This window comes from Siphateles boraxobius, unplaced genomic scaffold (assembly GCF_051911475.1).
Source record: "Siphateles boraxobius isolate OS27281-9 unplaced genomic scaffold, OSU_SipBor_1 25, whole genome shotgun sequence".
In the NCBI taxonomy this organism is placed as follows: Eukaryota; Metazoa; Chordata; class Actinopteri; order Cypriniformes; family Leuciscidae; genus Siphateles; species Siphateles boraxobius.
Window position 1 is genome coordinate 26498261 of NW_027508866.1, and position 18060 is coordinate 26516320.

An 18060-nucleotide genomic window follows, 5' to 3' on the forward strand; every position below is an offset into this window, starting at 1 on the left:
GCAGAGAAGCAGCGCAATGAGCGCAGCATGTTAAACTATGTAAAATTAGTTTAACATCCTAAAATCATGCGATCCTTCATGATAGAAATCTGCCACAGCAATGATCTGAGCTCTGTCAGATAGTCTGATTCTTTACCAGGTTTGTAAGGCATCAATATCAGGGCGTTTACAGTAATTAACATTAACAGACTGGCCGGTCGTTGCTGTTCTAATGCCTGAGGGAAGACACTGAAGACCTCGTACTTTTCTCTTTTGGCAATCATTCAAATGCACTGCTCACTAATTGAAAAAAGGCATTAAGAAGCCAGATGAGAGCAGAAAACTTAACATTTTTACAATGTTGCGACTGAGCTGGTGAAACCCCACTTAGCTTTCAGGAGATTTTTATGACTCGCTGTTTTTGATCCCGTAAATGTTCAATATCACAATTGGGGCTGTAACATTTGTGGATGTAAATAAGCACACAGCACAAGTTAGATTTTTATATTTTTCTGTGGTGTTTGCCCATGCAAAATTCCCCACAATGCTACAGTGTTTTTGGCTGTTGAAGTGTATTTCTATATGTTTACTACATACTTCTACAATGTAAGAACTGCTGAGTGCATGAAGTGTCCAACATTCCTGATAAATAAGAGTATCATCCGGGTCCCTGAAGTGCACTTTGTCCTGAAGGACACACTGATATTCTGGTCTTCATGGCTCGGGAATAGGAAGAGAGAACTTCTAAAGCACATAAAGTTGCTTGGAATCAAAGTATTTAAATTTTAAACAAGTTTAACCTACAGAAACTGACCTTTTGTGTTGCACAGAGGAGATAAAATGCTCTAGATGATTATGATTATGATATCAATGTGAGCTTTTAAACAAATGAAGAATTAAAGTTAGGGTGAAAACATCAATAAGAAACGAAAGGATACATTAAAAATTACAACAAAAACTATAATCCTCCCTAATTTATATACAGTACCTGAGTCAAAGACATAGGCCTACGGATACAAAAAAGACATGCAATGCCACACAAGGACTCAAAATCTTTTTGATATTTGTTCATTTACAAGAACAGTCAGAATGACTCAGGCTTTCCAAAGCTACATGAGGTCTGAGGACGAGCCGATTCCCCTCGATTGAATCAGACTTCACAGCCTTACATATGAGAGACAAATGAGCCATTTAGGATGAAGAGAATCACGAGAGCGAAAAAAAAAACTTCCCAAGGATACACGAGGAGGACCGTTTAAGACAAAGCAATTCACTAGAATGAATCAGACATACCAGTGCTACATACAGTATAAGAGAGAGCCGACAGTAAAGTATCTCAAATGTGACATTAAGGACAGCATTTGTTGAGGTACACCACTAATCGTTCCTCACACTGCATTCATAGAAATTGTGGTTGTGCAGAAAATGCAATGATGTTATATGAATTTGTATGCACTTTACAAACTATATATACAGAACAGACGTGATTTTGCAGTTTCCATTAGTATATTCTGTCTTCACTCTGGGTGGGTAGGGGTCACCCTGGCCCTTCTGTGGCCTCGCCACCGATTTACACATTATTGATTTTAATGCTAGTGAAAAGGATGCATTCTTACCTTTGCTGATGGTTAGGCTTGCTGTAGTATTTGTTTTTCCAAGGCTGTTGACTGCCTCACAGGTGTATAAACCAGCATCTCCCTCTGTGGACTTCTTGATCAATAGCTCGGATATTTTACCCCTGTGGAAAGTTACATAATGCTGGTTGTTTATACTGCAATTGAAGATAAACATTAGCAATGTATGCATCATCATGAGTCAGAGTAATATCTGAGTAATTATTTTCAAAACGGCAAACACTGTCCAAAGGTTATGAATTGAATTAGAAGGGAGAATCTCAGCACAGGCCTGTTTAGTTTTACTGGGTTAAACTTTGACAAACACCTGCCCACATACTTGTACGACACACGGCAGATATCTGTTACGCTAAATGCAAAAATAACATTTCTGACGTAATATTCTCTGAAGCCAAATCTTCATTCAGCTTGAACAAAATAATGATACATTTAAACAGTAGGAACTTACTTTTTCTTTCCCCTAATCATTATGCTTTTGGGTTTGTTTTTGCCTGTGAGTTCCTGCCCGTTCTTGTACCACTTGAGGCTGGGCAATGGGTTTCCCGCCGTGATCTGACACTTAAATACGGTCTTTTTCCCATCCTGCACTGTCACACTCCGCAGGGTCTTTAACTTGGGTTCGGCTGAAACAAAGACACAAAACAGAAGACAGAAATTACCCACGGTATTTGATAAAACTTCAAATATTTAACCATATGTCACCTATTCTACTGTAATTATATTTTTTATGAAGGGGGGGTTTGACAGGAAACTGTTCTTGATTGTCATGATAATAATGCCAAATAATCTTAAAGTTAATAGGTTTAATTTTTTGAGCAAAATATATTATCAAATTGTTCTCCATTGCTGTCCCCTTTGCAGTGTTGCCAGATTGGCCAGTTTTGAATTTGATTGTGCGGGTCAAAATTGGTTTGGGCAGGTGGAGAAAATTTGGGCTGGTTTGGGATCCGAGACGTTCGATTTCAGTCGCTCACGTTCGACGTAACGTCTACGTGACGATGTAATTGGGATCCCATGGAAAACGCCACAGTTGCTGCCCCATCCAGCCTCCTACGCAAGACTCTCAGACCCCAAACTGGATGGGGCGGAAGGCCTGCGTAGAGGGAGTTTGAACTGCTGTTCCGTTATACCCCACACAGTGGAAATCTTTGGATAACACTGGGAAAGCGTGCCTTTCCAGGGGAGAGGGACTCTGCGGAAGCTACATCCTGCCCGAAGGGAGGTAAATGTGGAGAATACACATATGGACTGGCCAGAGGGGCAGTGCAACATGTGGAATGTTACTGGGGTGGCTCCAGCCTGAGAAGGGGGAGGCAACACCAGGCAGTGATGGCAGAGCGGACTCTACCAAGAGAAAGACACGGGCTCACCGCAGGGAGCTGATCGTGGAAGAATACGCATATGGGATCGCCGCAGGGATCACCACATATGGAACCCAGCCTAGCACAATTTACACAAGCATACGAGCAATGGGCTTGGCGTTGGACACTCCACAACGTCTGACTACCGAAGGGGTGCGGAGGAACTCTACAGGGTTCGTCTGAGTGGGGAACTCGACTGGAGCAAAGAAGCGCATGTATCCGCTCCATGGGGAGGCCGCAGCAAGCCGACACTAGAGTGGGAACTTCGGTGTTACTGGCTGGTTGAAGCAAGCACACAGGAAGAAACCGGCTCAGCACGTAGGCTATAAAATCTAGCGAACGTGTAAGGTGTCGCCCAGCCCGCAGCTCTACAGATATCTGTCAGCGAGGCACCGTGTGCCAGCGCCCAAGAAGAGGCGACACCCCTAGTGGAGTGCGCTCTTGACCCGGGTGGACAAGGCACGCCTTGGGCTTCGCAAGCCAAGGCGATGGCATCCACTATCCATTGGGCCATCCTCTAATTGGAGACAGCCTTTCCCTTCTGCTGGCCTCCGTAACAGACGAAGAGATGATCGGAGGTCCTGAGGCTCTGCGTTCTGTCCACATACAGGCGCTGAGTGCGGACGGGACAGAGAAAAGCCAGGGCTGGGTCTGCCTCCTCCGAAGTCATAACTTGCAGGTTCACCACCTGTTCCCGGAAGGGAGTGGTGGGAACCTTGGGCATGTATCCCGGGCCGGGGTATCAGGATCATGTCAGAGTTAGCCGGGCCGAATTCCAGGCACGATTCGTCGACCGAAAATGCATGCACGTCCCCTACCCTCTTGATGGAGGCCAATGAAACCTGGAGTACTGTTTTACAGGACAGAATTTTAAACTCCAGTATTGCAGAGGCTCAAAGGGTGGTCTCTGAAGAGCCGAAAGGACCAGAGACAAATCCCAAGAGGGTATAGAGAGCGGGCGAGGAGGATTTAGTTTCCTCGCCCCCCTCTGGAACCTGACGATCAGATTGTGCTTTCCCAGCTACTTACCCTCAACTGCTATTGTGATGTGCGGCCATAGCGGCAACATACACTTTAAGGGTGGAGGGAGACAGCCTTCGCTCCAACCCATCTTGCAGGAAGGAAAGCACGGCTCTGATCGAGCAAGTTCGGGGGTTCTCCTCATGAGAAGAACACCAGTCAACGAACAGGTTCCACTTCAACGCAAAGAGGCGCCTCGTTGAGGGGGCTCTAGCGGAAGTGGTGTCAACTACCGCTGGAGGTAGGTCACCTAGAACCTTCGCGTCCCGTCCAGGGACCAGTCATGGAGTTTCCAGATGTCTGGTCGTGGGTACCAAAGGGTGCCCTGTCTCTGAGAGAGCAGGTCCTGAGAGAGCAGTTCTTCTCTCAGAGGAATGGGCCAGGGAGGGGCTGTCGCGAGGAGCACTAGTTCTGGGAACCAGGTCTGGTTGGGCCAAGAAGGCTCACTGGGGGAAAGACGAGTCCGGGGCGGCAAACAGATCTACCTGTGCGGTCCCGAAGCACTTGAATAACTACTCAATCAAAAATAACTTTAGCTGGAAAAAACATTTTTCAAGAACCACTATAAAACTAAACCAATCTCTCTTAAATTATATGTTTATCTCTGTAAAGCTGCTTTGAAACAATCTACATGGTTAAAAGCGCTACATAAATGAGGATGACTTGACTTGACTTGAAAATCAGCTGGACCACCTGGGGGTGGAGTCGCCATTCTCCCGGTAGCACCTGCTGCCATGAGAGCTCGTCGGCTGCACGGTTGAGCAGGTCCGGAATATAAATGGCACGAAGCGACTCCAAAGGAGGAGATGGCGGGCGAGTTTTGACATGCAGCGGCAGCGTTGACCACCCTGACGGTTGATGTATGCAGCGGTCACAGTGCTGTCCATACGGACGAGTACATGCTTGCCTAGTAGCGGCGTTTTGAAGCGGCCCAGTGCAAGATGTGCTGCTAACAACTCGAGGCAGATGATATGCCAATGCAGTTGAGGCCCCATCCACAGACCTGAAGCTGCATGCCCGTTGTACGTGGCCCCCCAGCCGGTGGCAGAGGCATCCGTGGTGACCACAGAGTGGTGTTCTAGGGGGACACCTGCCCGCAGGAACGAAGGGTCCGACCACAAGCTGAGAATTTGGCGGCAGTGCGGGGTCACTTGGACCCGGCATGACCCACTCTGCAACGCCCATCTCGGGACTCGATCGTGGAGCCAGTGTTGGAGCGGCCTCATACGAAGCAATCCGAGCAGCGTTACCGCGGCTGCAGATGCCATATGTCCCAGGAGCCTCTGAAAGAGTTTCAGTGGTGCCGCTGTTCTCCGTCTGAGCGTGCTCACGCAGTTCAACACTGACTGGATGCGGGCCTCTGTGAGGCGCGCTGTCATGTTGATCGAGTCCAACACCATAACGAGTAAAGAGATCCTCTGCCCGGGGGTGAGTTTGCTCTTTTCCCAGTTGACCAGAAGCCCTAGGTGACTGAGGTGACACGAGAGGCCACTATTGTGGCCGTCTGCTGGCGCCAGGGAACGACTGCATCCAGAAATTAAGCACCCAGGGACATCCGCAGTGTAATCGGGGTACACACTCAAGAGAGGAACGCCCACCGAGACCAACACATACAGACACACAAGCAATGCTGTGAAAATAGCAGTTGTGAGCTGTAATGCTCGTGGCCACCACTGATCGCGCCTTCACACCAGCACTGGAACAGAGTATCTTCTTTTGAAGCAGTCTTCAATGATGCAGCAGTCTGCAGAAAATCACAGTCAAAAAAAAGCCCGACGACTCAGCGAAAGACAATAAGTGCGTGCGCCCGCTTGCTGTTTATACCTGCGCTGCAGGGCTGGGCCCGTGACGCTTCTCACGCATACCAACGTGCATTGGCTCGTTCTGTAGACACTCGAAGTTGATAGGGCTCCCTGAAGTGATCCCAATAAACTTCCTTAAATTAGGATTTTATTTGTATTCATATCCAATATATATATGTAGTAACATTTTGAAATATCTGACACAATATAATGAATGGAGATTTAAACTCAAGGTTGAACAGTGTTCTCAGAAAGTATTTTAAATAAATGTCAGGCCAGGGCACGTTTAAAACAGTAAATTTATACAATTAATTGCAATACTTATAATCAACAAATTGTAAAAATAGTGATTGGTTTGGTTTCTATATATGTAACTTTATCATTTTGTTTAAATTCTCCTGAAAAAACTCTAATATGCTGTCTAATTGCGAGTTCCTATGTAACAGTGTGACAACATGCTAACCTAGATCAGTAAAATATAGTGTGATGTCATATAAAACAAATAAGTGAAAGCTCGCCCTGGGCATGACCCAAAATAAAAGCATGCGTATGTCATGACATCTTTCTTAAAGAATGAGAGTGAAAACAACATGCCTAATAGTTTAGAGAAGAAACATCACAACATGACAAAGGTGAAAATGATTCACAACTAAACTAAATAATGTGCTGTGTTTACTTTAAACGATAGGGTTATTCACTATATTTGGGAACACTTAAGATAAGGGATTACATATTCACTTCTTCTAACTAGGTGTTTTCCCCTCAATAAACTCCTAATTACCGCTTTTTTACAGTAAGGAAGGTAGTTGTTTTAGTGGTTATGTTTAAGTAAGGGGAAGGGTTAAGGGATGTAGAATATGGTCATGCAGAATAAGTCATTAATATGTGCTTTATAAGTACTAATAAACAGAAAATATGCATGCTAATAAGCAACTAGTAGTGAATAGTGTTCCCTAATCTAGAGTGTTACCCTATAATTAAAGTTATATAAACAAAACAAACACCTATGGTATGACAGCATTTACACAGCTACATAAACCTGTGAGAGTGAGTTTTGGGGAAAAGACTGAGGAAGGACATCCCGATACTCAAGATGAGTGAAGTTATAAGTCCGCACCAGCAGGTGGTGATACTGCAGTAAATACTCAAGTCTGAAGAGACGTACAGATAACTAAAGATGAACAGACCACTTTTAAAGAACATGTTAATTTATCCAGAAAATACTTTTGTGTTAAACTCTTGTTTGTCCAAACTACATAAAATTCCCTCTGACTTTGGCAAATTCCCAGCTAAAAAACCCAAGGAGAGATTTTCAGTGAAATTTACCCTTAAATGTTGCTGCGCTGATTATAGTGAGAATTGTTTAGGAATGGTTAAAATAACTCTCTGTATTATTGATCTGAATATGCTATTTAATGCACCGACCCACATTATTTGTATGCTTGTATACTTGGCTAATACAGAGATTTTGATTTATTCTGTAAATCTATTCTTCAGTTGTGGGCTGGTTAATCTAACAGAAGCACACTGATTTCTGCTGAACCTGAAGGTGTTTGTTTGCCAGTCACAGATGCTCAATCCTCAGAAACTTTAAATCCATCAGTCCAAACTGCCCTATTCCCAGATCAAAATGATAAAGCATGCAGCTAAAAAATCTTGTTGCCTTATCATACAACACTTCCTGTTGAAAAGGTGCTTTTAATAACAAGAATCTTTTGCATAGCACAGTGATGACAGCAATACTGAAACCTCTGCTGGGACACTGACTGGGCTTCCTTGCATACAGAGACGTCCACTTGAGCGTTTTGTGTGTAAAATACACTGTCAGGCCAAGAAAAAAGTCACTGTTTGGATTTAAATTGGAAAATGATTAAGAGTCTACGATTGGATCATTATTGCAGTGATTATCATGTTTCTAGTTTGTTATATGTTTGGCAACAGTTCTTCTAATCCTAAGTGATGGAGTGTGTAGCTTTTCATTTCTTAAACAACCATGTAGGAAGTCACATCATGGCCAACAAGCAATATAGTGTTTAAAAGACGTTTAATAGCGGTCCAAACACAGCCCAGATGTCTAGGCTAAAACAAGGCAAAATTTGGGCTGTCAGTGAAAATTTAATAGATGTCTAAACGATAGTCATCAATTAGATAAAGAAATGAAACGAGTGAAGAAATGAATCCAAACACCTTGTAATCACTGTTTACTTTGCTTACAAGATGGAATATCATACATCTCGCAAGTTATTTTGGCATGTTATTTACATGTAACAACAGTCAATTCAAGGTTATTTTGTCTAGAAGTAGGTTACTCATAGCCGGACTATGTCCGTTCTATAGTTAACCTAGACGGTGAAACGACGGCTATTGCTTGCTGGGCCATATATAAAAGTGGTGATGTTATTTCCATCAAGAGTTGCATCAATTTTCTGTCAAGATCTGGTATTGTCAATGCAAGAGTCCAGCACTCTGTAAAGTCTCCTCCAGCACATCCTAAATACTTTCAGTGGATTTAAGCTCTGGATTCATATGTGAAAATGATTCTTCGTGCTCCTCTCAACCATTCTTTCACAATCTGAGCCAATCTTAACATTATCATCCTGGAATATGGTTATGATGTGACTTCCTACATAGTTGCTTTTCAGCTACACACTCAATCAATTAGGATTAGAAGAACTGTTGCCAAACATATAAAATGCTATAAACATAATAATAACTGCAATAATGATCCAATCATAGACTCTAAAGTATAAATCCAAACAACCTTTTGTTTTCTTCTTTTTCTTTGGCCAGGCAGTGTATTTCAACCTGATAAAATCATGGACAGATAACAGTGAATACCGTAATTTCTGTTTCCTTTCGGTCTCTGGGTCCAGGCACTGCCCGTCCAGCTGTTTCTGTGTGTCACGGACGTGCTCCCTTTGGGGAAACTCCTACACTGTCTTTCAGGCCGCAAAATTGAGTCGGATCAGGGTCCACATTCCAGTGAAGAAATTCATGATCTAATATGAGATTCAGACAGGCAGATCCTGCTTCTATCAGAGATCTTTTTTCTATAGTAATACTATTGTACCTAAAGAGGGAACCAAACTCCGTTAGAGAAACATCTTGACTGCCTTCAACTGGAGGATTACTATAGGTGTTTTGGTGAATGTATGAGTCAGTTCTCCTCAGATTCACACAGGTGTCCAAGCAGAGGAACTACATCTGTACAGAAATCACATTAACCATAGACTACTAATAACAACCAAAGAGTGTTCAACACTTTTGTCTTCATTTTAAACACTTGATCTATTTTTGATCATTTCAAATAATGCTTTCATTTCAAAGTATGCAAGTGCTATCTTTCTTTACAATAGATAAATGTTGCTTTGATATTTTATATATCATGGAAAGATACTGTGGCGAGTAGGACGAGGCCGAGTGCCGGTGGAGTGACCTGCGCAATGCACCGGTCTCGTATCTCTCACGGAGGAGCGGAAGCATAAAAGGAGGAGCGACGACAGTGGAGATCGAGAGAGGAACAGGCCTGATTTTATGTTGTGTTTTAATTTCATATATGTGACAGCAGTCGTCCGTGAGGGGCTGCTGTCTTTTGCTTTCATTTTTTTATTTTTTTTATTTTATGTTTAAAAAAGTATTTAAATATTCGCCGGTTCCTGCCTCCTTGCCTCAACTTTGAACCTTATCACAGATATATTCAGAAATTTTTTAAGGTGAATCAAGAGTTCAAATACTTCAAACACAATAATTCCTCACGTTTATACGCATGAAACTCAACGAACAGGACGCATATCATCCGGCTGAGGTTCGTCAAAAGCTGGCATGAGCGTGTTTCAACATGAGCTCGAACTGAATCAGTTCAAGTGAGTTCTTCAGAAAGAGATCATTCACAGAATCGACTGTACATTCAAAAATACATTCAAAAATAACATTAAAAAGCAGGCTGTGAATGGGAGCGTTCACTAACTTTTAACTCTAGTCACACGTAACGTTAATACTTAATAATCAATAACCAAGAGTGTGTGTTCAGTGACATACAGTGGGCCTCAGACCACATTGAAAATCAGAGATTCAAATCTAATTTAAACTTAGAAATAACCAGTGAATTTAGCATTGTAGAGTTTGGCTGATCATCTGAATTAATGCTGGAGAACATGATCATCAGGTTTAGTTGATGAAGCCCCAGTGCTGCTGTCAATACAGTGAAGGAGACACACCAAATACTGAGACCTTTTCACATTGAGGTACAGTTTTCCAATTCAAATGTATCTCAAATTGTTACGCTAATAAATGTCATTTATAATGCAAATAAATGTCCCCTACTTCAAATTAACAACTTAAGTTCAGTTGCTGCCTTACATTTTTAGGTATAATCAAAATTGGCGTTACAACAGACTTTTAAAAAATTTCCTAGTTGAATCTTTTATAACTTAAAAATGAAGCTCAAACTAAAGAGTTAAAGTACTGGAAAAATATATGCTGTGATGCCTTTTCTCCGGGTGTGTATTGAAACGCTGAAACGCTGGTCCGCTGTACTCCCTGAAGTCCAGAAGTCAAGCGGCCGATGTTACAGGCGGGAAACTCTCTCCTATAAGTCACCAGACCGGTGGGTTGTGTTAATGGTTACAAATATTTCTGCCCTTTCTCGCTTGACAGAGTCGCATGCACTCAAACATCACAGTGGATTGCAACACCTGTAACCTGAAAGCGCAGCTCACAGGTAAAGAAACTATTGAAATCTGCCCAATAGTAAAGCTGTCAATCCATTCCCACCACCTGAAACCTTGACACACACACTTCACCACACCTCAGCAGAGCAGACGCTTACCTTCCGGGGAGCCTGAGTCCTTATCCTTTTTCTTTCCGCCACCTTTCCCTTCTTTTCTTGGCTGTTTCTCAGACATGCTGGCTCTGTGTTCTCGCTCCGTTCAGCTGTCAGTCAGTGTAAGTTGAGCACGAGATGTGAGTGTGTGAGCGTGGACTCCCTCAGACAACTCTAGGAACAGAAACTCTCCCCCGTCTGCAAGTGTGTTTTACTGAGGAGAGGCGGGATCAACTCGCAATGTGTCAGATTTCCACATGTCCCACGAATCAGTGCACTTCTTTATTTATAAATTAGCAACGGCCGTTGTGTTGGTGTATTAAAGCCCCTTTGAAGACTTCCTAATCTTTGAGGACATTCAGCTCTAATGGTCTGATTGTGTATAAAAAGGACGGGTGTCACATTGGTTCTGTCATCATATACTCATAAACTGTGATCGAACTGAGTACTGTGAAATGTGTCATGATAATGAAATACTCAACTGTAATTTATCAATGGAAAAGTGTTATACACACATAATACTTGTGTCTTCCTCTCTTTGGATGTGACGACACACGGCTGACATAAGCATGGCACGCTTGACAAGACCAGACATGCTGGATTTCAGTTGATGTTGTCAGGTTTGATGTGGCTCTGTGGTCTTGTTTGACATGACGTGTGGGACAAATGTCAGGATACACCAACCAGGAAGACCGTGCCAATACTTCTGCCATCCATACCGAAACTGGGCTTTTCACAGAAATATGTTGAACAACAGCAGATCTAACAGTTTAAACTTTATCTTTAAAACAAGACAAGTGACATGTTTTGCTCATGTTGGTATCATAAGCAAATCCTAAATATAAAACTTTTAAAATAAAAATATGCCTAATGATGTGTGTGTGAATAACAATACATGAAATATGTGTGTTGGTTAACTGAGTGTACCTAAAATAGAAAAAAGCATGTATTTTCATACAGGATTACAGTCCCTGTCTGCTAGTCTTTCATTTTCCTTAGGGATGCACCCGTACTAACATTCTGGTTGATAATTATTTTCATATTATGTCTGATAAATGGCAGATTTTAAAAAATCTATAATTTTATTTAATGAATAATAAAACATTAATACATATGAAATAAAACTACTAGCTGATTTATAAAACTACACGTGAATTTAGCCATTACAGCATGTACAGTATGGAAATGGATATTCATTTGGAGATTTGCTAAAGATTACATTATTAAATTATTAGTTTTTAAAGATTGTCTTTAAGTGAGCTTTAAAACAATGGTAATCTACATGTTCAAGCAGAGAAAATGAGTCTGTACAATAAAATATCCAATCTCAACCAATATATATCAACTCCATACACACTGTTACCGATAAATGTAAAAAATATGTAATAACAGCCTAATGGAAGTACTGTATGAGAGCTTGTTTCCGCCACAGAATAAAACATTTTAAAAGATAATTGCGACTTTATTTCTCAGAATTGCGAGATATAAAGTCAGATTTGCGTGCTATAAAGTCGCAATTGCGTGATATAAAGTACGAATTGTGAGAATTCTGACTTTTTCTCACAATTGCGACTTTAAATCACGCAATTCTGACATCTTTTCTCAGAATTGTGAGATATAAAGTCGCAATTGCGAGTTATAAAGTCCAATTCTAAGGGGGGAAAAAATAACTTTTTTACTCAAGTTTATATATCACAATTCTGACTTTATAACACGTTACCTTTTTTATTTTTTATTCTGTGGCGGAAACAAGCTTCCATATGGATGCCTATTCATTCACAAATAAGTATTTTTACTTTTTTATATCCATTTTAAAATGTTAGCAGAATGAAATGTTTGAATGTTAATGTTTAAATTGGCGCTAAATGAAATAAACGTTTGTTGAGTGTTTTTGCTGATTAATATTGGTAAGTAGGAATGCCTTAGTTTTTTTTAATATTTTTTTAATTTTAATATTTAATGTTTTTTATTACTGAGCGAAAGTAAAACAAGTGAAAGGATGGCAGAACATATATTACTTGTTTTAAAGATTTTGTCGTTTGAAATCAGATCTGAGATGAGGCGGTACGAATGTTTCATTTACAGCGGTAACTTCAGACATGCTCCCTCACAAATCCAGTCATGAGCCATTTCCTTCAGCACAAGCACTGGCACGTCACGTCAAACAGGTAACACTTCAAAGTCAGTCCTCGGTTCGGTTTAAATCGAACCTTTCAGTTTCACCCAGTGGGTGTTGAATGAAACTCGCCCCTTCAGGTACTGTAGTCATCCTGAGAGTCTCCTTGAGGTGGGTGGGGTCGAGGAAATCCAGGACTCTTTCCTTCTGTACAAAGGCTGATGCGTCACAGATACGGCTACAGTTAAGGATACGGTTGAGTGATCTTGGAGGGAGAGGAATGTGTGGGCTTCAATAGAGCGGAGCAAACCTGCGTGAACACAGCCAGAGCTCATCCATCGGGATCAGGCTCAGCGAAAAGGAATAGACTCCACTTACTGACTCAAACGGGACGTCAGGGACAGGAAGGAACCTCAAATCGCTATTCATTGGAAACTACATTTCCATTGCACCATATCAAATCATTTTTTTTTCTGTTTACAAAAATCACGATGAATTTTCCCCTGACAGAGTTGAACATTATGAAGATAATGAAAAATCTGCACAATACTGACTAAAAGAGAAGTGTGCCGAATTTCAAAGGTGAAAACAACGTAACAGAGTTCAACTATTGAGACTTATGAGGCCAATGTAAGTTTAACCCCTTTGGTGCGCACACACACACACACAGACACAGACACAGACACAGACACAGACACAGACACAGACACACACACACACACACACACACACACACACACACACACACACACACACACACACACACACACACACACACAGAGACACAGACACAGACACAGACACAGACACAGACACACACACAGACACACACATACACAGACACAGACACAGACACAGACACACACACACACACACACACACACACACACACAGAGACACAGACACAGACACAGACACAGACACAGACACACACACACACACACACACACACACACACACACACACACACACACACACACACACACACACACACACACACACACACACACACACACACACACACACACACACACACACACACACAAATAAACAATGGACATGACTTAAAAAAGGTTAAATGGTCCTGAAATAAAATAGTCACACTTTAAAGCTTTGATTTTCTCACAGTTTAAGAGAAAAACGTGTATTGGAAAATATATACTTCTTATAAAAACTGAAAATACTATTTATGTGCATTTTTTCATAACAATAAATTCTAAAATTCTATAACTTTTTTTAAGTTTACTTTTTAAAAACGTTTTGACTTTCACAGTAGGCTAATCTGGCAAGTGCTGTCTTCAGTCTTCAAAGACCAAACTTCAGTCTGTGCTCCAAAACATTCAAGATTTATTACAGCTTAAGTAGGACATTTCTTTTTCGGGTCTATAGATTATATGGACAAATGGATTATAACAACTGCATAAATATAATTTAGTACCATAAAATAAGTAAAAAAAACATTACATTAGCATTAACAAAAAAACAAAAAAATTTACAACGTGCAAGCATGATATTTCAATTCAGATAAAAGTGAAATATTGGTAGAAACTTATGTGCTTTAATGCAATGTGATTATAAAAAATTTGAGTTCAGCTTCCTGTCAAATATTTCACTTGTTAGTCACATGGGCATTTGGGAATCGTAACGTAGCGTTGGCTATTTACCATATAAATGGTTTCCTTTATTACGGGCACTATTACTCAGAAACATGATGGTGCAGAAAATCACAACATTTGGATGTAGGGTCCCTTACTGCTGCAACAGGCTTAAAAATATGAATCGTTACAAAACAGTGTTGTAAATACACGCTTGCGTTGCTCAATGCTGTCATGTCCAAAAAGATACGTAATTGGTGACTTTTATTCACCTACGCCATGTCTTATTGAACAAACAATTTATAGTAGTGGGTTCAAGGCACTTAGAGAACCTCAACTTTCCAAAGAACTTTTCTGAGAAATCGCAGAATTTCCGTGAGCGCAATCTGTATAAACATGACGCCTACATGTAAATCGTACGGCCCAACAACCCCTTGTCCTCAAAACAAGCTCTTGACCATCTCTCCACACATCAGATCTGTTCATACAGCAACCATCAAATCATTTTTGCAATGATTACTCTCACTTTTTCAGCTGTTGACTTTCACTCCACAGGTGTCATGATCCTGCTGTCTCGTAGAGGAATATGAATAATGCCTGTACAGACAGCAGGATCCTCTATGTCAAAAGAGTCCTTTAAAAAATAGTTAGGAAGGAGATTCAACACAAAACATATCAGACGTCACAAAAGAGTGTGTTTTTAGGTCCTTTTCCTTTTTGTGAGTTTCTAGGAGGGGCAAAGTGTGAACCTGCAGCCTGTTCGAACTTGAAGAGATCAGAATATTATCCACTGCTCTCCTCATATTTATTTGGGCTTTGTTGTCTTGGATACACACTACCCCTTATGGTCACATTTCTAGAAAATAGTATGTGCATATTTCATAACAATAAATCTAGAATTTCTATAACTTTTTTATGTTCACTTTCTTAAAACTCTAGCAGTAATCTGGCAAATACCTTCTTTAAAAAGACCAGACTTCAGTCAAGATTTATGACAGTTTTCATTTTCAGGTCTATGCTCAAAAAGTGAATAAATGGATAATAACTACTGCAAAAATATAATTTAGTACCATACAATAAATAGAGTTAATATTGCCACGATAACCAAACTGAATGACTGTCTTGACAAAAGATTTGTTTCACACAGATTTGTGTCAAGTGAATAATACGTGGTCTAATACGCACTGCAGGAGATCTTGTCTAGTGCAATGCCCATGTTTATAGTTATTTATATATCTTATATCATCATCTAGCCCTGTAAGTACTGCAAAACAACTTCGAATCACTCACTCCGTTTCGTTTTGTTTTCTTGCAGAAAAGCACCTTTGATGAAGTAAATATTTTCTGAATTGTGGATGTGGGTGTTGAACGCAATAGAGCCAATTTGCAGGTGTATGTTTTACATCGCCATAAAAGGTCATCAAAACCAAAAAAAAAACATGACAAAAACTATAATTGAACGAGCATAATATAAATATTATGATTAGTGTGAAAGCTAGCGTAAAACACCAGCCCTGTGCTTGATGCGCTGAAGTTACTGAGATGAAAAGGGCGAATGTTGAAGACGACTCTCTCGTCCAGATGTCCGGCACGCTGTGTGTACTGCTCATAATGGACTGTTTTCTTTCAGCATTTCTGAAAGTGAAGTTGTTTGGGTTGTTTCATAAACATAGTTGTGACTGAAGGAAGAGCGCACTCAACAAAGCCCAACTTGAGCGCAACTCGCACAAGCGCTCTGGATGTTTTTACCGCAGTGCTATCATCAGTTACTGACAGCTGAATATCATTAGACCTCAAATCTTCAAGGATCAAGAAAATGTGCATAAAGACAGTCATTGTTTATGAGAGAGTTGCCATTAATACATTTAATTGTAAAATGTCCCAATATGAGCCTCATCACAGAGTTTCCAGTAAAGTGAAATATTAAACATAAGCAGAAGAGTCAGCGAGACGCAGGCAAAGGTCAATCCTCCAGCTGATCACATCCCGTGTGTCATGTGATCCTAAAGACCTGCAAGCAATATTTTATGCTATAGTGTTATCCTGCAAACGTGTTATTAATAATGTGTTGTGACTTTATAGCAGTGTTTTTTACATAGTGATGTGGAATATAAAGGGCAGTTCGTATTTTAATACATGAAATAGTTGTTTGTACGAGGTTACAATAAAGTGCTCTATGAGATGTGATTGTTTATAACAGGATAACAAAAAATGAAAGAGCGATGGCTTTTGGAAAGGAGCATATCTGACTACGACACACAGACACTGTTTCTTGGCAATGTTACAAGGGTCTAATGTCAGCATCAATATTCTGGCATTTTGGTTCCAGCTTGTATTCAATCCCGCAATTTGCCAGAACATTTTCAAAATCAAAGTCCAGTGTGAATGTAGCTTATATATGCTAGGATCTGCCAATGATTTTAAAGAGGCTGCTAATCTTTCACTGCATTGGTGTCATTTGGTAAGGGACTTCTTTGGATTACCTTTATATTATATGTTGTAATCTCACAGTAGAAATGTAGGCCAGTCCACCAAATACAGGGCTTTGTTGTTCATTCCAAAACCGCATAAGAAGAAAACATTGACAAATAAGCCTGACAGTTCAGACAATACAGGCGTATTGTGGAAGGGTTTGGCCGTCATTTTTCATGTATAAGGCTGTACCAGTAAAGACACAGATACAGGAGCTAATGGACCCCAGGAACAGACTGTGGATGGGACAGACCTTTTAATATGACCATGACATCATCACAATGCATAATCTGGCTCCTCAATACTTGACTGATCTTTTATTGCCTTATACACCATGTCGTAATCTGCGTTCCTCTCAGAGTGGTCTGTTGGTTGTTCCCAAGACGCGGTTTCGTTCTAGGGGTGATTTTCCTTCGCTGCTCCCAAGCTCTGGAATTCTCTCCCGGCTGACATTAGGGAAGCAAATACATTAGTGACTTTTAAATCTCTTCTTAAAACATTTTATTTTAGGATTGCTTTTATCTGATTACTTATTTTACCTGCTTATTTATTTTACCTGCTTATTTTTGTGTTTAAAGTGTGTTGCTTTTCTTTTCTGTTGTTATGTTTGTCTGTAAAGCGCTTTGAGAAAGCTAATTTTAAAGGCGCTATACAAAATAAATGTATTATTATTATTATTATTATCATCTTCAGGCACCTTGAACCTTTGGGAATACTGTATACTGTGTATATATATATATGATACTGTATATATATATATGTATATGTATAGGTATATATGTATATAGGTATATATGTATAGATACTGTTTATATATATATATATATATATATATATATGTATATATGTATAGATACTGTTTATATATATATATATATATATATATGTATATATGTATAGATACTGTTATATATATATATATATATATATATATATATATATATATAAATATATGAGACAAAACAAGTCAATCCTGTTTCTTGCCATTCACTTCTTTTTTCACATTAAAGGATTTCAAGAGATTTCAGTTTTTCACGTCTTTTGGTTGATTTAGTCAAAAGGAGCAGTTTAAGGTTGCTGAAGATGATGTCATTGTCATATTAAAAGGTCTGTCCCATCCACAGTCTGTTCCTGACAGTTTCTGTCATATGAACATGAACATGAAGTTGCTGACAGTGACACAAAGTGTTTATATACAGGCATAAAACGCACCAAAAATCGCTAACACTTTACAATACGTGTGACACATCTGACCTAAA

At 40.2% G+C, this 18060-nt stretch overlaps 1 protein-coding gene across 9 annotated transcripts in view; it reads right to left on the bottom strand.

Moving 5' to 3' along the window:
- Positions 1-18060, bottom strand: part of nrg1 (neuregulin 1) — a 103736-nt gene that overhangs the window by 44246 nt on the left and 41430 nt on the right. For 5 of the 9 annotated variants that reach the window (XM_077243416.1, XM_077243413.1, XM_077243412.1 and 2 more), the window contains exons 2-3: positions 2062-2236; positions 1596-1717 (exon numbers count right to left, since the gene is read on the bottom strand). In XM_077243416.1, the coding sequence (XP_077099531.1) occupies positions 1596-1717; positions 2062-2236 (297 nt within the window). Of the gene's footprint in view, positions 1-1595; positions 1718-2061; positions 2237-10624; positions 10998-18060 lie in introns of those variants that run through there. The other 4 variants (XM_077243424.1, XM_077243421.1, XM_077243423.1 and 1 more) reach the window with 2 other exon arrangements.